Here is a 20216-nt window from a genome sequence, read left to right on the forward strand (position 1 = left end):
ACTAGTACGCAGGAAGGCGAAGATTAAGCTGATCGACGATTGGCTTCTGAGAGTGCTACCAAACATCTAGATAGGGTGTCCCATTGCCAACTTAGTCAACCCCCTGCTGCAGTTAAAGCCTCCTTGAGCTGTGACATTAGAATAAGTATCGCTACCTTCCTTCTAACTAATCCCTATCCCTTGGCTATTTCGAAGATTATTTTGTAACTTTTTTCTTTCAGTGTATTTACCCTATTTTTTAAGTACCCTTAAACTTGGTTTCTAGCTTTGAATTAATCAGCTGTTTAAAGGTTGTCCACATCTCAGCTTAGGATACTTTGCACAAGTAATGCTTGAACAACGTAATAATATGAGTTTTTTTTTCACAAAACCGGAAATAGATTTTATTTACAAACATTTACAAACATTTGTAATCGGTTCACTTATACATGGCTCCTTACAATTTTGCCATCTGTCAATACAAAAAATATTCGTAAATATACGAAATTCTTTCGAGATATACAGGAAGCCAACAAACACCAGAAGAACAATCCCAGCCACGTCAAACCATTCATTCCAACATAAGATGGCAGCATATCATTATTTTATACATAGGATGACAACTTTACCCCTCAGCGAAGCAGGAAAACAGAAAGAATTGGAGTACATATTTGAAACAGCGGAAATCAACGGTTACAGCAGAACAACTATCCAAGCAATCATCGATAAGAAGGAAAGAAAACTGCACAGAACTTCACTCACAACCCTTACGCCATCAGTAGAGCCACTGCGAAGAGCAGCAGTAGAATTCGACTACAGGATAACACGCCCATTACGACAAAAACTGGCTAAATTTGGCATCGATTTAGTGTTCAGCAGTAGAAACAGCCAGTTGGAATCCATCTTAGGTTCAACGAAAGACCCCATACCGACTTTAGGCAAACCCGGCATCTACGAGGTATCCTGCGGCCACTGTGATATGAGCTACATTGGACAAACTAAGAGATTGCTGCAAACCAGGTTGGATGAGCATATACACACATATGTCAAAATTGCCATGGAGGAAAAACGGAAAGGATTTGTCCCCATTTCAAGTCAGCAGTAACCGAACACATCATCGAGGAAAAACATAACATCACAACTAGCGACGCGGTCATCTTAAGACACATCACTAACCCATCGAAGCTGGCTGTCGCTGAAAGTTTGGAAATCTTCAAGGCAGGCAACAAACGTTTACTCAACAAGGATTCAGGTAACGGCTCAACGTGGCTGTTTAAGCTGTTACCTATACAGGCACAAAAGAAGAACGAGGAGGTAGTACCTACAGTAACTACAAATATGGATACACCAGCGATGAACCTTCAGTCGAGAACAGAACACTGATGAAGTCTGCAAGTAGTAGACGAAATACGTATCTGTCAAGATATTAAAAATATATAGCGGAATTAAAAGGAACAACTCGTCTCTTTGTATTCACAGTAATGCATTCTGCTAAAACGCTCAACCAAACCACAAATCTGTAAGTTTTGAACAAATTTTTTGACCGACTTGGTGTCTTCGGCAAAGTTGTAGGTATTTATGAGGACTAGGGCTAGTGATTTTTCGCGATTTCGCGGATGCCGCGTAATCCGTGAAATTCTTACTAATTAATTAACAAATTGTTCCCAAGTGTATTTGAACATTGAGTTTTTTATTTAAGCAATCCGTAAGATTTTAAACAGGCATACTCATTTCCGAAAATATTGTTGATTACAATATTCTACAAAAAAAAAATCAGCGAAAGAAACGTTGGTTGTAACATGCCTTGTTTAATACAATTTGATGTTCAAAGCATTTTATAAGTTATAACTTATAACAAATGAACTTTTTTTTCTTTTTTTTACATTTCACAAAGAATGTGAAAGAACAATAATCAAAACTGCAAGGGAAGAAAACGCCGAGCTTTATAAACGCAGAGCTGTTTATTTTTGAATATTTGTGAAATTTATATAAATAAAGTTCAAAAAATTGCAGGGTAAGTCTGAAAACAATTCTGTTCCTAAATAAAGTTGTTTACATTGTTAGAATTTTTTTGAGCACTTAGCACATTTTCTAATTTTCTGGACTTATCAGTTACAAATTAATTAAATGAAATTTTGGCTAAACTTTTTTGAAATACTATAATTGCTATTTTCCTAAAAACCATTTGAAAACAAAATTTAATATCTATTGTTTAACTAATTCTACTTACCTCTGAGAAATAAAACGCACCGATCTGACTGATGATAGAATGAAATCGGGCTGACAATGAATCATTTTCAGCGGATTTTGATGAATTTATTGATAACTAGTGATTATTTTTTCAAATACTGAAGGATGTTATTAAATATCAGTAAAATTAGGTTGGCTGAATCGTAAATTATTCTAATAAAAAGCTTGCATAATTCCACGATATTGAGCTCATATTGTGTAACTGCCATAAATACTTTGTGTCAGGGGGTAATACTTTGTATCTTAAACAACTGCTATCATTTTCAGTATCTTTCCTGTACACAACTATTCTTAAATACCACAACTTTTAGTTAATTTAAGGCTATTTTTGATAAAATTACCGTGAAAAACTAATGTTTAGAATTTTATATTTTTTACCGTGAAAAATCACAATGCCCTAAATATACGTATACAAAGCAGATTTTTAAATAAAGTTTTTCCACAATTTTTTTCCTTCTTTTTCATTTAAATATATTTTAGAAGACAAACAACCGCAACCTTTAAGCGATATAGTAATATGGAAAAACTTGTCACCAATTTAGGATTTTGGAAAAAAATAGAATTTTGATATTTTGATATGTTTGCTAGATAAATATTTTTAGAAAATTATCAATAAAATTGCCTAAGAGATTTCAAAGATTGGACCTTCGGTTGCTGAAACACATTAGATTAAAGAAATTGAAACGAGAAAAAAATCAAGCCTCATCCAAACAGGTCTTCTTTTTTAGACCCAATATCTCAGCTAATAATGGTCCTATTTTCAATGTTAACAAAATGAAACATTTGTGAAATTTCTGATCTTTTTGGAAAAAATACTTCTAAAACATTCGAACCAAGACTTACATTACGAACTTTTGCCTTTCACACAAAAGAAAGGTTTGAGGTTTGCTTTTGGAAAAACGCTTTTCCCAAAAAATCCTAACAAAATCATGCACTTACAAATTTGAAGATTTTGATGAGCTCTTTCGATTGAATTTTGGTCCAAATCCCGAAACTCAAAGTCTGATTATTGAGAGCTCTTTTTCTGAAATACTTGTGCGATGTCTGTATCCGCTCTTAACAATTTGTGTTTTCCATCATTGGAAAACCGCTCGTAAAACCCACAAGATTTGTAGCCGTGGGGTCGGAGACGAACATTTTATTTTTCGATTCACAATTTTCAGTTTCATACAAAAAGCCATTCGAAAACATGCGCCATAAACTGCTTTGGCCCAAAATTTGAAGCTTTTCCAAAATTTATTTCCAAATACATAGCCATATTAATGTTTTACGTCTTATTTTTACCCTATTTTTTCCTATTAAATGTTTGGTTTTATACAGAATCATATACTGGACACTCTCGATCGATAGCATTTGGTATGAATTGTATTCGAGTAAATTTTGGTATTGATCAGACGGTTGGTTCAAAAGTTAGAGCTGGGTGATTTTTCTTTGAATGTTCACAACTCGATTAAACTTCTCAACAAATTTTACATCGATTGGATTCCGCACTAGTATTTGAGAGCGTTTGACTTTTTGCCTTTTTTACAAAAGAAGGATTTGCTTTTGGAAAAAACGCCTTTTTTAAACTACAAAGGTACATTATAGGTCGCAAGATAATTTTAATAAATTGAGAAAAACATATTGGATTTACATTTTTAGGAAAAAGGTTCTCAGTCTTAAATGTTAATCTATGATTGAATTAAAAAAGTATGTATTGATATTGCACTTTGTCGATCTATTATCAATAGCCAGAAAGTACACTTTCACGAAGGACAAAGTGCAATATCGATACATATTTTTTTAATTCAATCGTAGACTAACATTAAAGACTGATTACTGGGGTGGGAACGTTTTTCAAAAAGTTCTCCGATCAAGTTTTAGTATGGTTCCCCTAGTAGGACATGCCTATAGGAACTTTCATGCCAAATATCAGCTCATTTGGTTGTAAACTGGCTGCGCGCATCAGGGTTACAGTTTACATGGAAATTACTATGGGAAATTGGAACTTTTTGTTCAAACGCTCCTACAGGTCTGGGGAAATCGCGTGCCAACTTCTGGTATGGTCAGGCATAAGGGGAATGGTCTGGAGAACACTTTTCCCGAAGAGAGCACACGGATTCGTTGTACCTAGAGCTGGCGCATCGGCAAACAAACCGATGTCTCCGGAATCAACGGTTTTCCCTGAAAAACATCCAATTTTCCTTAGCATGCTATGAAAGCTTCTTTTATTGTACCACTTGGATTTTTTTTTTAAGCCGAAGATTTAGTCACCATGGAGGTTTGAACAGTTTAATATTATTTCGATAGCCCCACTAAACCCCATATAATTTCAACCGAGCCGAAATAGGAGTAAAATCTGAGTAGGGACCGCAGGTTTATCAGCTTTAACGAAGAATAAACATTGGAAATAAGTAAGCAAATGAAATTTCCCATCAAATCTTACGAAAAACGCGACCGACTTTCCCTTTCACTTAGTCAAACACTGAAAGTATGTTCCGCTTCCACTTGGCTGGCTCAAATGATTGCACTGAAATTCAGTTGAATTCAATTTCACAGAAAAAAAAAAGTTCTTTCCCCGCCGCGGACCAAGCCCCGAGTCGTCCACGATACCCGACTCAGACTTCGTAGAAATCGGAAATCCATCGCCGAAACATCTCAAATTTAAACAGAAAGTTTGATCCTTCCCTTCCGCTCACTCCCCTCCCCACCCTTGGAGACAATTTTCCACCCTGTAGTACAAAGACAAAGAGAAAAACCGGCTTCGGCGATTGCCGCCGGGGCGAGCGGTGAAATTTATTCGCCTTTGGAAATATCACTTTCAAACGGTTTCAATTGAGGAGATATTGTTCTACAGTTCAACTTTTCGTTTCGTTTTTTTTTTGCTCCACGAAACGACGAAAATGGCCTCGCGGTGGACTCGCGGGCATTTTTCGGAAGAGGCGGATCAACGACTTACTGTTTCGTTTGAGTAGGAAAAATTTCAAATTACGGTGGAAGGCCATTTTCTTCCCCCTGAGGTACCCTTTTCCCTTCCCCTTGGCACCGGAAGGAAGCTAGACGTCGATGATCGGAGCGAAAAGAGCCGTTCTTTTTTTTTGTCCCACCCAAATCAGGCGGCATTGCGATAGCGAGTTTATGGGAGAGGCTGTTCCGCTGTCTGGTCGGGTCCTCCGGGGCTTTGTTCTTCTTTATTGCAAATAAAAGTATCATATTTGCGTAGATGAGACGCGGGAAATTGCTTTGAAAGGAAAGAAACAAAATTGAAGGGAAGCTTTTCGATTACCACGAAAGCTCAAAATAGAGTTTTGGAAACAGAACCGGAAAAAGTGTTAAATGAAAAAGAAAATATTGTTGCTGACAGAAGTTTCAAGTTTTTATCAATGATCAGAATCTTGCAAAAAAAAGCAATTCCATTTGAAAAGAGCCTAAACCGAAAAATAAGTTCTCCTATTGGGATTTAAATTTTTCTGGGGGTTCCATGGCCAAGATAATTGGACCCGTATTTTTTTGTTTTGACCATTAGGGTGACCTACGTCGTGCTAGAGTGCTTTAAAAAATGGTAATTTTCGTAATTTTTCGCAAAAACCACTTCTTTCAAAAAATCATATTCCCGCGTCATTTCATCCGATTTTAGCTATCTTAGAGGCAAAAGAAAGGTGATTAGTTTGGCCATTTGAGAAAAACAGTAAGAAGTTTCAAAAATCTAGCTTAACATACGAAAAAATCGTATGAAAACTTAAAATTGCGTTTTGACCGTGTCTGGACCAAAGAGCCTATGCACCAAAAAAAAAAAAATAGTTCGCGTAAACGTGAACAGAGTTCATGCCAACGGGAACCAGGAAGAAAACTGTTCACTTTCATGGTGCAATGCACTATAAAATTTGAACAGTTTTCTTCCTGGTTCCCGCTAGCATGAACTTTGTTCACGTTTATGCGAACTCATTATTTTGAGTGTGCCTGAAAATATTTTTATCGGATTCTTCGAAAAATTTCACATATATATCAAAAATTGACGATGCCGAACCGTACGTTTCCGAGATATAATTTTTTGAAAATAAAAACTGAGTTTATCGACGCGCCACGCGCAAAAACAGGAAACACGTTCAAAACGCCAGTTGTAGTTTTCATACGACTTTTTCATATGTTATGCTGGATTTTTGAAACTTTTTACTATTTTTCTCAAAAAGCCAAACTAATAATCTTCTTTTGCGTCTAAGACAGCTAAAATCGGATGAAATGACGCGGAGATATGATTTAAAAAAAATCGCTTATGTTTTGGTCATTTTTTGAACCACCCTAGCATGCTGTAGGTCACCCTAATGGATAAACAAAATAATACTGTAACAGCCACAGGCCAAGGAACTCCCAGAAAAAATTGAGCCCGATCGGAGATTTTTTTTCGGTTTAGGATCTTTTCAAATTGAATTGCTGAAAATGTAGGCAAATCTAATTCATACAATTTTCATAAAATTCTTCCTAAGTCATAATGTGTGTTAAAAATTATACTACGTACACTCGTTTTCCTGCGTTCAACAACTTTTCGAAAATATTAAAATGTTGAAGAATTTATTTCTATAAAAAAAAACCTTCTTTTGTGAATCCGTTTTAAAAATACTTTTTTTGCAATTCCGTCGTGGAACTACTTACTTTTCCTGTCATTCTTGAACGGCCTACTTTTCTGTACCAAAAAAAACAGAATCGAATAGCAACACTTTTCAAAATAATTGCTGAAAAGTTCTACTTTTTAGCACTCAAATGGGTGCTGAAAAGTTGAACTTTTCAGCATTTGTTTCGAAAAGTAACACTTTTCAACATTTTTTTTTTATTTAAACGATTTATTGACAAAAAAATGAAAATTTGACATAAAATTTCACTCAGTGTGTGTTTTTTGGAATTGCAAAAAATGTTGTATGGAACTCGTTGCAAAACTTGATTTTTTCAGCACTCTTCGTATTTATCCAACTCGGTGAACCTCGTTGGATAAATGTACGACTCGTGCTGAAAAAATCTTCTTTTTGCAACTTGTTGCATAAACTACTATTATCTTCAAAAACAAGAAGGTTAAAACTTATTCATTAGCATTTTTTATAGAAAAAAAAACATGAAAGATCGATTGCAAATGATTTAGGATCCATTGAATAAAATTTATCTAGCGTTTTTAATCGAATGAAGCTCTTTTAGGCTTTTAAGCAAGATTTTATTCATGGTCCTTACAAAAATTACGCAACAGTTAAGAAAAAAAATATAATTTCATAATTTAGTAACATGTTTTGAAACTTTTTTAAGTAATTTTCAAAAATCATAAAAAGCATGAAAAATTAAAAAAAACTGTTCTTGAAATTTTGAATTATTTTTTTGCAATTTCGATGTGAAACTGTCAAATTTTCCTGTCCTTCTGGAGAAACGAAACGGCCTATTTTTAACTACCAAAAATAGTAGATTTGAAAGTCAATACCTTTTAATGCCACTGCTGAAAAGCCCTTCTTTTCAGCACTGAAATGGGTGCTGAATAGTTGAACTTTTCAACACTGGTATCGAAAAGTAACATTTTTCAATATTGTTTTCTTTGAACGGTGAACTCACTCAACCCATGAATATAATTCTATTCAAAAGCGTTTTTTCGGATTTGCAAAAAATGGTGTAAGCAACTTGTTGCAAAACTTGATTTTATATAATTATTTTTTTTTCAATATAATTGAATTAGTTAAGAAATTGTATTAATTTTTTACATTTTTCCTGAAATATGTCAAGATCTAAGTTTTTTTTTGCATTTTTTGTAATTGAATTATTTTAATAATATCAAACCATATTATTGGCAAATACTAATGACATTTATACATATTTATTCTTTCAGCACCTCAGACACAAGCAAACAAAAACGAAATAATGTTTTTTTAGTTTTTCTTCTGGTTTAAAAATATGCAAAATTTAGTCATTTTCAACAGTGTTTTCATGAAATTTTTCGTGATATCATCAAACGGAAGTTGCTTGCTACTTCATTAAGGAGATTTATTAATTTATCCATTCTTATGCATACAATTCTAAACCAAAAATTCTGAGTGTTTTTATAAAAATATGCTGAACAATTATGCTGAACAATTTTTTAAGTCAGCACAAAAGATTATAAATTAAGCAAAATTCATCAAAACTTTCCCCAAAAAAGTTTGGTGCAATCATGCTTTTGACCAGTTTGCCAGATTTTTTGAGAGTCAATTTGAAAAAAAAAATCAGATTAGTTAAATTAATACGTATTTTTAAATTCGTGAATCAACAATGTATAAAACGTGAAAATACACCATTTTCGAAAACAGTTTATCTCATTACTTTGAGAAAAGTAAGTTTCAAAATTTTTTGGCCATTTTTTTTTATTTTCAGACCTGATAACCCTGCTCCTGTGAAAAGCTACAGCATCCTGAAAACTATTGTGTTAGTTTGAAAAGTTCTAAGGAAAGTATCAACAAACAAATTTTAACACATACACTTTCTTAATAAATGAAAATTATGAATTCAATACGAACTAAACGGAATGGTATGGAATCATACTGAGTCTGGTAAAGAATTTAAAATGGGTCCTAAATTTTTAAGAAATGTGGTGACAATTTTCAAAGCAACTTTGTTTGATATGTTTCAAAAATATAAATCTTGAAGCATTCCTTACCGATTAATGAATTTTATTATTTTCACTATGTTATCTTTTGAGTCATTTTAAAATAAATTGGGGACGTTCTTAACATCGAGTCCTGAATGAATGTATTTGTTAACTTTTAATTTAAGAGTGGACAGAAAAATTAAATCATAAAACGTTGCATATATTCCTAGAATTTTCTTGTTAAACATGTTGTTTTTTTATCAAAATTTGTGAATAATTTTCAAGTATTTCATACGTGAAGAAACAAATATTTTCAAATTTTCTATAATTTTCATCATGAGAAATTAAACTCCCAATTCGTTCCGATTGCTATCACTCGGAAATCAAATTTCCTCCAATAAGTGCGACGTTCGGTGAATCCTTCTCAAAAGAAGAAAACTTCGACCCACATCAAAATCACCACCGCCACCAGCAGTACCGTACCACCACCCCCTCGCCCACAACCAGCACTGCAATTCAGCCCAAACATTCCCGGATTTCGAGGCAAATGCCGAGAATCCGGGAATTATTAGGTTTCATTGCCATTCATGTCCCACTAACAAAGATCATTTCCCTGCCTTTCTTTTTCATCTTACCGGGTTTATTTTTCTGTCTTTTCCTACAGATTGCACAGACACAGACACACTCAATCTGACGAAAGCAAATGACACCATCATCCGAGTTGGGCTTCCCTCGTCGATGAATGGGAGACTTTTCCTCGAAGGAATAATATCTTCTTCTCTCGTGTTTCATAAAAGACAAATCAACGAAACTTGGGGCAAGAAAAGTTGTCTTCTTTGTCGTCGCAGTCGTCGCCGTCGGTGTTTGTGTGGAAACAAAAACTGTACGTGTGTGAGCTTTTCTAGGGAAAGCAATCGAATAACGAAGAAGAAATAAAAACAACAACTAGAAGAAAAGGGAGGAAAAACGCCTTCCTCTAATAACATGGAAAACATTTTGATGATCTGACTTCAAAAAAAGAAAGTTTTTCTCCGGCTGTCACTCCTCACACACATCCGGTCAACTTGAAGGGAAATCCGTCGCCGAGGACATTCAGAAGCAGCTCAGGAAACTGGCTCAAGTTGGGTCTGGACGGTTCTCATTGTCAACTTGTGTGTGTGAGTGGTGGATAAAATGCAGAAAAAACCATCATCCGGGCCCCAAAAGCCAACCCAACGGGATCTGCTTCGAGCAGATTAGGTGACGGTTTTCCGGAGGAAAATTGGAATTTTCCGAAACACGCCCACGCAGAGGAAAAACGCTCTCCCTCACACACTAGCACAAGTGTGGAAAAGTGCGTGAAATTTACATAAATAGTTTACGAGCCCAGCTCGGAGAAGGAGGGGGGGTGGAAAATTCTAGCGCGCGCAAGAAAACTGGGATAGATTTTCCGGCTGACGTGGAAAATAGCGACGCGTGAAGAGCGGAAAAAGTTTCATTCAATTTGGGGCCAGGAATTTGAAGTTAATTGAGTGTTTCACGGGGGCTGCCTTTTTGTCGAGCGAGTGTTTTCACAGAAAAAAAAAGTCGGGAAAAAATCGTGAAAAAAGTCAAGTGTGTGAAGTGAAAATAGCACAACGGGGAAAAAAATTGCTCCTGCATGAGTTGTGGCGGTCCGACGGTGGGGAAATGTTGAGTGTTATTTCAAGCCCTGCCTACGTGATATGAATTGGTCCTACCGCAAGGAAACGCTTCAGCTAGAGCTAAAATAGCACTCGCAATGACGTCTCAGCAGCAGCACCAGCACCAACGGCGCAGCAACAAGTTAAGGTAAGTGCGCGCTAATTGGATTGGGGTGAATTGGGTGGGCTCTTGAAAATATGCTTGATGAAGAATTGGTTTCAGCGTCTGCTAAATTTCTGATTTTGTCTCTCTCATTGTGGTAAGGCTGTAATTCTGCTATAAAAATGATCTTTTCACATAACGCTCGAAGACCTACCAACACGTATACCTTTCGAATGATATCGATAGATAATTAATCGATATCCTGTTAAATCCTGGCAATCCTGTCTGAAGTTATGACCACTAAAGTGATTTGTATGAACTTTTTGATGCTGGATCTCGTGTCTTTGTATGAAAACTTTGTCCGGATCCGGATCTATGTCTATCATCCGACCTACCGTTGGGAAGGAAATCAAAAGACCTTCTGAAAAATTTCAAAAGATCGAAAATCTGGCAACCCTGTCTCAAATTATAGCCACTTAAGTGATAGTTATCTACTTTTTTGAAGCCGGATCGCACTCATCTAAGGAAAATCTCTTATTACCGATATCTCAGATCTTAGGTATCAAATTTGCGATTGTTGTAGAGCAGGCCGGTCCGTGAAGCCATTTCATCCGGCCCGCGACGGCTTTTCAAAAAAGTTCTATGACCGTCCCTGGCTCTTCATGAAATATTCATTAAATAAATTGAGTCTTAAAATTTTAAAAATTACCTTGAGATCAATCTTTTAAATGTTATAACAATACATTTATTTGTTTTTTTTTTTTTTTTTTTGCATTTGACATACAATGTTGGTAATTCAAAGTTTTGTTTGGATTTTGCCTTTGAATTTTTTTAAAATAATTTTATTTCACATTTAATCATTCTTTGAATTTTATTCTAGTCATCCTTGTAAAAAGATACTAAATTCAAATTTCATAAAGTTTTGGCTGATTTTACTTTTATTGAATTATTACTTTTTGAGGGTTTTGACTAAAATTGATTTTTCATAAATGGATAAGCAAAAATAATTTATTTTTTCAGGACAACTTTCCAATGATAAAGTTTTGCTGGAAAAAAGCTATAAAAAAGCTTACTTACTTTTACTTTTACTGCTCGTACAACCTCCGGGTCATGAGCTGTCTCCAGATGCGCTGCCACTGGACTCAGTCCTGGGCTGCTACTCTCCAATTCCGCTGCGGAACTCCCACACTTTCCAGATCTTCCTCCACTTGGTTCAACCACCGTGCACGTTGCGCCCCCCTCCGCCGCGTTCCAGCCGGCTCCGAATTAAACACCAACTTCACCGGATTGATAGTCAGGTTCGGTTGGCGCGCATCCAGCGCGTCCGGCATTCTTGCGACGTGTCTGGCCCACCGGATTCGGCCAGCCTTGGCGACCTTCCGAATACTTGGCTTGCCGTAGAGTTGCGCCAGCTCGTGGTTCATCCTTCTCCTCCATACAGTGTTCTCACGCACGCCGCCAAAGATCGTCCTAAGCACTCGTCGCTCGAAAACTTCAAGCGCTTGCAGGTCCTCCTCGAGCATCGTCCACGTCTCGTGCCCGTAGAGGACGACGGGTCTTATCAGCGTTTCGTACATGGTACACTTTGTACGCCGGGAAAGGTGACCAGACCGTAAGGTCTTGTGGAGTCCGTAGTAGGCACGACTACCGGTGATGATACGCCTCCGAATTTCTCTGCTGCAGTTGTTGTCCGACGTCACCAACGATCCGAGGTACACAAACTCCTCCACAACCTCGAACTCGTCGCCGGCGATCGTCACGCTCGGTCCTATGCGAGTCCTAAGGGACTCGGTTCCTCCTGCCAGCAGATACTTCGTCTTCGCAACGTTCACCTTCAATCCAACCTTATCCGCTTCCCGCTTCAATTCGGTGTACCGCCTGGCCACCTCTTCGAACGTTCTGCCGACAATGTCCATGTCGTCGGCATAGCAGATGAATTGGCTGGATCGGTTGATAATCGTGCCTCGCATGTTGAAGCCCGCCCGCCTCATAACACCTTCAAGCCCAATGTTGAAACAGAGGCCGGAGATACCGTCGCCTTGTCGCAGTCCCTTGCGCGATTCGATCGGGTCGGACATCGCTCCCGAAATCTTCACGCTGCACCGCGCCCCGTCCATCGTCGATTTCACCAGTCTGATCAGCTTCCCGGAAAGCCGTTCTCGTACATGATCTTCCATAGCTCTTCACGATCGACCGAGTCGTACGCGGCTTTGAAATCGATGAACAGGTGGTGCGTCGGGATCTGGTACTCGCGACATTTTTGGAGGATTTGGCGTAGCAAAAGATTTGGTCCGTCGTCGATTTCCTCCACAAAACCGGCTTGGTACGTCCCAACGAAATCCTTTGCTCGCTCCGACAGACGACAGAAAATGATCTGAGACAGCACTTTGTAGGCCGCGTTGAGAATAGTGATAGCTCGATAGTTCTCACATTCCAACTTGTCCCCCTTCTTGTAGATCGGGCATATTACTCCCTCTTTCCACTCCTCCGGTAGCTGTTCTGTGTCCCAGACCTTGACTATCAGCCGGTGTAGACAGGCCGCCAGCTTGTCCGGGCCCATCTTGATGAGTTCAGCACCGATACCATCCTTACCCGCTGCTTTGTTGTTCTTCAGCTTCTTGATGGCATCCTTAACTTCCCTCATCGTGGGTGCTGGCTCGTCCTCGTCGTCCACCATACCGCTGACGTCGTTTCTCCCGTCGCCCTGGTACTCCGCCTCTGGGCCGTTCAGGTGCTCGTCGAAGTGCTGCTTCCACCTTTAGATCACCTCACGCTCGTCCGTCAAGATTCCTCCGTCCTTATCCCGGCACATTTCGGCTCGCGGCATGAAGCCAGTCCGGGATTGACTGAGTTTCTTGTAGAACTTACGCGTTTCGTTGGAGCGATACAGCTGCTCCATATCCTGGAACTCCAACTCTTCCAGGCGGCGCTTCTTATCCCGGAAGAGATGGGTTTGCTGTCTTCGCAACTGTTTGTACGACTCCTTGTTCCCACGGGTGTTGTGCAGCAGCCACTTGTCCCGCGCTGCTTTCTTCTCGTCCCAAATCGCCTGACATTCCTCGTCGAACCAGCCGACCGAGTTCGACGGGTCCACGTACCCGATGGCGCTCGATGCCGCTGCGTTGATGGCTGCTTCCATATGGCTCCAGCAGGCCTCCAGAGGGGCTTCGGCGAGCTCACCCTCGTCAGGCAACGCAGCTTCGAGTTCCCGCGCGTACTGGGTAGCGACCTCATGGTCCTTGAGTCGCTCCAGGTTATACCGCTGCGGGCGACGGTACCGGATCTTGTTGACCTCGGACAGGCGTTGGCGCAGCTTTGCCACCACCAGGTAGTGGGCCGAGTCGATGTCCGCGCCACGGTAGGTTCTGACGTCGATTATGTCCGAGAAGTGCCGACCATCGATGAGAACATGGTCGATTTGCGTCTCCGTGTCGTTTGGTGATCTCCAGGTGTACTTGTATAGGGAAAAAAGAAAAAAAAGCATATTGATCAAAATGAATATAAAAATCGCTGGAAATATTTTTAAGATATTAAAAAATATCTAAAAAAGAGTCAAAACATGAAAGAGCACAAAACATATTTTCATAAACTTCAATAATTCTAAGAAATCCGTAGAATTGACGTGTTCTTTAAAATCATCAATCGTAAAAAAATCCTATTTGTAAATTTTTTGAGTAAAGGTGCACTACAACGTAAAAATAGTTTTTATTTGTAAAGATGATTGGAGTCCATATTTCGCTTCAATAAATTTTATCTTGTCTCATTGATTTTTTTTTTAAACTTGCAATTTAATTTTTTTTAGTTGGTCAAATTTCACACGATAGGGTTCATAAACCAATGGTCCATTAATGTGTCAGCACAGTCCAGACTCGATTATCCGAAGCCTTGATTTTCAGAAGATTCGATTATCCGATGGTTTGTATGGGACTTCGGATAATCCAATCGGGAACGAAAAAAAAGTTTTTCCGCGTTTTCTTTTATTTTCTTCCTTTTAAAATAAAATTCGAGTTCTTCGACCCATTTTTTGTCAAATTTAAATGGTTTATTGCCTATTTAATTTAAAACTGCATTTTGCTTTCCTCACCTTCCTAAGGAAAAGCAATAAAATCACTCGAAAAATGAACTTCTTAATTCGAGTTCTTAGACCCACCTTCACCAGTCAAGAAATGTACTTCAAAAGTTATGCTAAAAACGATTTTGGATAAAGTTATTGTAAAAAGGGTGTTTTTGTAAGAAAGTTTATCTTGTTATATATTTTAAGAAAGACCTTTCCGATGAGCCAAAAAAAATCGAAACTCTGACAAACCTATCAAAAGTTGTGAACACTTAAGTGGAGAAGCCGAATCTCAGATATGTGATATGTCATTACAGTCGACTCTCTGGCTGTCGATCTTCTCGATATCAATATTGCTCCATCTTTCGATGAATTCTTCAGTCCCTTCAATCTGCATATTTCAATTCTCTTCATTCCTCGATATTTTCTCTTGCTTGAAGGATCTCTTCCTCGACGGTCCCTTGGATTCTTTTTGCTTTAAAAATCTCTTCCGGTTGTCAATAATTTCACTTTCTCATGGCTTGCATGGGCATTTTTCTTTGCGAAACGAAGCTTTGAAGGATGTTTGACATTAGTTTGTTTTTGTTTGCTGGACGTTGTCAAGATTCTCTACCATAGCTGGGTATCAAGAAAAAAGTATTTTCAATCGAGTCTTCATTTTGCATCGTTCTGTAAACTGATGATTCTCTTCCTCGATGGTCCCTTGTATATTGACAACCAGAGAGTCGACTGTAGTTAGATAATTGAAAGACCTTTCGAATGAGTCTAAAAGATTAAATAACAACAACCCTATCAAAAGTTATGAGCACTTAAGTGTCAATTTTATACTTTTTGAAGCTTGATCTCAGATATTTCGATAAAAATGATGTCCGGATAAATCTTGCGACCCATCCTAGAATGCGTATCAAAAGACCTTCCCATCGAGTTAAAAAAACAGAAGATCTGACAACTCTATCGGTAGTTATGACTCTATTAAGATATTTTTAGAGAACATTTGTAGGTTGGAATTTTAATTTTACATAAAAAAACTATATTTATGTGAAGAAAGCATGAACCACCAAACGGTGGATTGTGTAATGTACAGGGATGGAATAATCGCAAAAAAATCATTTTCGCTTGCGAACTTTTTTCACCCGCGAAAGAGAGAGGAACTTCTCGAACTTCTCCAAAAAATCAATCTGTGGATGATTTTTTGTGATTTTGCTTGTTAGCATCACTTAAAACTATTTATTCCGCTTTGTTTACGTTACACATGCAAGTATAGTAGTGAAAAAGATGTTCCGCCGAATAATCAAGATGATGATTTTTTTAGATTCCTTTTAACGATCTTTCGTGCGCGAGAGAGGAGAGCCATGCTCCTTTTGGATTTTTTCTCTTGATGAACGTCCAAAGATTTTCTTTTGATGATGATTATTCCATCGCTGGTAATGTATTTCAAAATTCATAATTTCACCACTATTTAAAACTGCCATCTTGAATTTAAAATAAATCACTTTAGCAATGTTTAGGGGTCATGCTTAAGCTCTACATTTGAAAAAAAGCAACATAAAGATGTTTTTGGTGATTCGATTATCTGAAGTGAATTTCGCCAAGGCCTACGGATAATCGAGTCTGGATTGTATTTTGTTTTTCTCAACGTCTTCCTAAAAATGCAAAAAAAAAAAACTGATCACATAGAAAATACTTTGAAATCCATATGTCATCTAAAAAATCTGTTAAATCAAAACATAAATTGAATGGAAAAAAGTCAAATTATTCCATACATATTTATAGTTTTGAGAACTGAAATGCAGTACAAAAATTTCTGAGCAATAAAAAAAATCATAATTTGTGTTCGACTCAGACTCTAACACCGACTCCGACTTATTTAAAATTTCCGCCTGCAACTACGTCTTTAGCTCTTATAGCTTAGCCAACTACGACTACGGCTAGTTGGTACTTGTTTTCACGACTTCGTCTCCAGGTGACCAAACAACCCAAATCCAAAGGCTCGGACTTTACAGCCCTGGTAGAAACCATTAAACCATCAACCACAGTCCACGCATAATACTATCTTTGAATTTCCTGAGAATCTATCGCAACGGTAAACATTTCGATCAACAATAAATTTAGCCAATTTTGACCTGACATCTCACACGGAATTACAACTGTTTAGATTAAAGTTATTAGTAGAATTTAAGATGATCATTTCCAAGAATTTATTCCAAATAAAATCGGAAATTGTCTCTCAAAACAACCTACTAAACTCTCAAACAAATCACCACATTCATGACCCTGCCTCATATGAAAGAAACATTCGTTGCTCATCCATAATCAAGACTCCAATCACACTGGGGCAAGGTCCCATCAACATTTCACAGAACTTCTAAAAACAACAAATCTTTCTTAAATATTGATTTTCCGAACACTCCCCCTCCCCTTACTTTTTCTCGCAAAACCTTCGCCAACGACAGCAAACCACCCCTCGTTCGGCTCGTCACAACCGCAGATTACATTAATTTTTAATTTTGCGCTGGCACCACATTTTCCACCACTAGAATGGGTGCGTTTTTCGCCCAAGCTTTTCCGACGACCTTTCGCTCGCTCGTGTGCTCGAATTTCAGTCAGTGGCAATTTATATTCCTTCCGAAATTGTTTCGTTTGTGGTGAAGCCACCAAACCTCCACTTTTCTCCTTCTCTCTGTGAAGTCCTTGCCCTTGTTTGCGGAAAATTGTCAATTGTGGCGATTTCGTTCGCATTTTCCCCCGTATGGAGCAACGCCAGAAGAGTGGGGTTTTTTTTCTTGTTTCGAGCCATGTCAGGTTGTGAGAGTGTAAGCATTTGTTGTGTGTCATGTAAGAAGTGTCACACGTGGGTGAAAGGAAAATTTCCATTTTGGCGTAACTTAATTTCACCTTTCACCGTTGAACTTGAATAGATGAATAAATTTCGGGGGCAAATCTGTGGCTGTAATGAAATGGTTGATGGTTTATCTTAAGTTGTTGCACTTGATGAGATTGTTTGGAATCATTCCAGGTAAAACGTGATGATTTACAAAAATCTAGGTTCACTAGCAACGCAAAACGCAATAGTCTAACTTTGCTTTAAAGAACAAAAACAACACATTTTCATTTGAAATTCAAAAATCAAATAATCCCTAAAACTCCTTCTTCAAAACCGCTCCCGAAACTTCAACGTAACATACTAACCCACTGACAGGTTCAGGGCAGAGGAAAAATTTAAAAAGGAGTCGAACCACGTGTTCAACCCTTCGGGAAATTCACCCTCTCCGGAGATCCTCCTTCAGTGGTATTTGATGACGGAAGAAAATGAAAAAAATATACATTAGGGTCGGAAAAGGACGTACGGAACCCACCTAACCTCCCCTCCTCCCACGTGGGATATATGAATTTTAACGTGTTGCTGCCTCTTCCCCCTCCCACCACCCAAAATCCCCCCACTCCTCCCTTTTGGTTATGATTACGCCTTTATTCACGTGCAATCAAGCGCGGGGATTCTGCCGGATCCTAAATCTCTGCCGTTTCCGGCTCAGTCACCTTCACTTTCCGGCTGCTGGGAGAAGCGGTTTTCCCACGTGTACCGGGAGTGAACACCCCAAAGAGAGCGAGCACCGCCACCGGGCGATGGTATTATGTGGGTTCGAGGGATGAAATATTAAGCAGCAGTGTCGGGAAGGGAGGGTTGAGATCACCGGGAACGGGCGTGTGTCGTCGTGTCAGCTTTGCTGGTTTGAGTTATGCGTGTGTGAGGTAAATGAAAGTATTTGAATTTTAAAAGGCAGGTGGTTTTTTTCTTGAAAATTGTATTAAGTTTTTTGGAAAATCAGTACAAATCAGATTGATGATCATAATAAACTGTGACTTCTGATTTTCACAAAAACTGAATTCCGCTTACTTTGACTTTACAGTTCAGGTTATTTCAAAATTAATTTATGCATCTCATTATAACCATTTTAAGGCTGCATAACAATCAAGGAAGCTGTTGTCTTCTTATTCCAACATTTTCAACCTAACGAACCCAATCCTGCAACAGTCTAAAAATATATGCTCAAATTTTGTTGAAAATTATTTTGTTGACAGTACTTTCGGGGATGAATAAAAATTTATATCGATAGTTCCCGTAGTTTTGAAGATACTCAAATGTCTGTAATAAATCATCTTTATCCCCAAGCTCTGGTTGGTGCGCATCGTTAAATACTTTTAAATCAATAAACGGACGAGAATTTGATCATTTTTCAGTTGGATAAGTTATTAAATCATGACAATTCTTTCTACAAACTCGCATTTGCATGGCATTTTTTTCATTTTACTTTTGACATGCGTAAATTCGGATTTTTTTTAAAATGATTTTCAAATCATGTTTGGGAAAAAGTACATGAGTATACAATATTCTTGCCACATTATAAGAGAATTTAAAGCAGGACGAATACTTCAAGCTTTGCCATTTACTTTAAACCTATGAAACAAAATATGAATGAAAATTTCAAGGAAATAACTATGGACGCCTTTTTCCCGGGTTTTGAATTTCCCGAGAAACGGGAAAAATATTTTTTCAAATCCCTGGAATTACCGGGAAATTTTAAAAACAGTAATAATATCTATGTTTTCATTTCATTTGTAATATTTTTCAAGCTGAAAACCATAGAATTAGCTCAATACTATTTATTGGTGATAATCTACACTTCAATCTTAACTAGATCATTCTAGATAGCTTGAACGATTTTGTTTTGTACATCATAACCAGAAAAAAATATGAGATAAGCTTAGACATAAATGTTTCAACTAAATAATGTTTTACAAATGATCTTAAAATCACTACCGCCAGTCTAAATAAGTACAGGAGATTTCAGAGCAATTAATTTGGAGATCGGTGTACTCATGGTTTTTTTTTCTGTTCCTGTTTTAACCAAAATCAATCAAAAAAAATCAAAGCATTGTGTAAGAAAAAATACTGAAGCAGAGCAATTCCATGTCAAATAGGGAATCGGTTGTACCCGACCCTCTCCAATTTCAATGAAACTTTGTAGACATGTTATCCTAGGCCTATATAAGCCATTTTTGTGTATATGGAGCCAGTTACACTCGATAATGACATTTGAGAAGGGCGTAAGTGTTTTAAATATTATTGTGTTTCGTAATTTAAATATTGCTGTATCTCGAAGCCGTTACATCGTATCAAAAAGTGGTCAAAGAAAAACTTGTAGGAAATTTGACGGGCTTCCGAAAAAAATACATTGAAAGAAAAAAGCACTCCACTTTTATGAGATTTTTTGATTTTTAAGTTTAAAAGTCAAATTTGAAGGTGAGCCCACGATTTTTTTTCGTTCAATTTTTTTGTAAAAATAGCCTAAGATGTTACAAGAGACTCACGAAAAATGCAAGATGGAGCAAATCACCTTAAAAAAATACAAAAAACATTTACTGAAACTGTTTTTTTCAAAAGTGCTCTAAACGTCAAAATTTTCAAAAACCGAACACGAAAGTTGATTTTCCAGTCAATTTTACACAACAGTTTTCATATTGACAATTGTCCTAAGTCCAATGCTTGTGAAGTTACAACGGTTTTAAAAATAAAAATGTTGAAAAAATAAGTTTTTT

At 37.6% G+C, this 20216-nt stretch overlaps 1 protein-coding gene across 2 annotated transcripts in view; it reads left to right on the forward strand.

Annotated features, from left to right (window-relative positions):
• LOC6045669 (protein O-mannosyl-transferase TMTC2) overlaps positions 1 to 20216 on the forward strand; it is a 503026-nt gene that overhangs the window by 12752 nt on the left and 470058 nt on the right. For both annotated transcript variants that reach the window (XM_038252440.1, XM_038252441.1), the window contains exon 2: positions 9465 to 10609. In XM_038252440.1, the coding sequence (XP_038108368.1) occupies positions 10560 to 10609 (50 nt within the window). In that variant the 5' untranslated portion in view covers positions 9465 to 10559. The remainder of the gene's footprint in view (positions 1 to 9464; positions 10610 to 20216) is intronic.

The sequence above is a fragment of the Culex quinquefasciatus genome, chromosome 2 (genome assembly GCF_015732765.1).
Source record: "Culex quinquefasciatus strain JHB chromosome 2, VPISU_Cqui_1.0_pri_paternal, whole genome shotgun sequence".
In the NCBI taxonomy this organism is placed as follows: domain Eukaryota; kingdom Metazoa; phylum Arthropoda; class Insecta; order Diptera; family Culicidae; genus Culex; species Culex quinquefasciatus.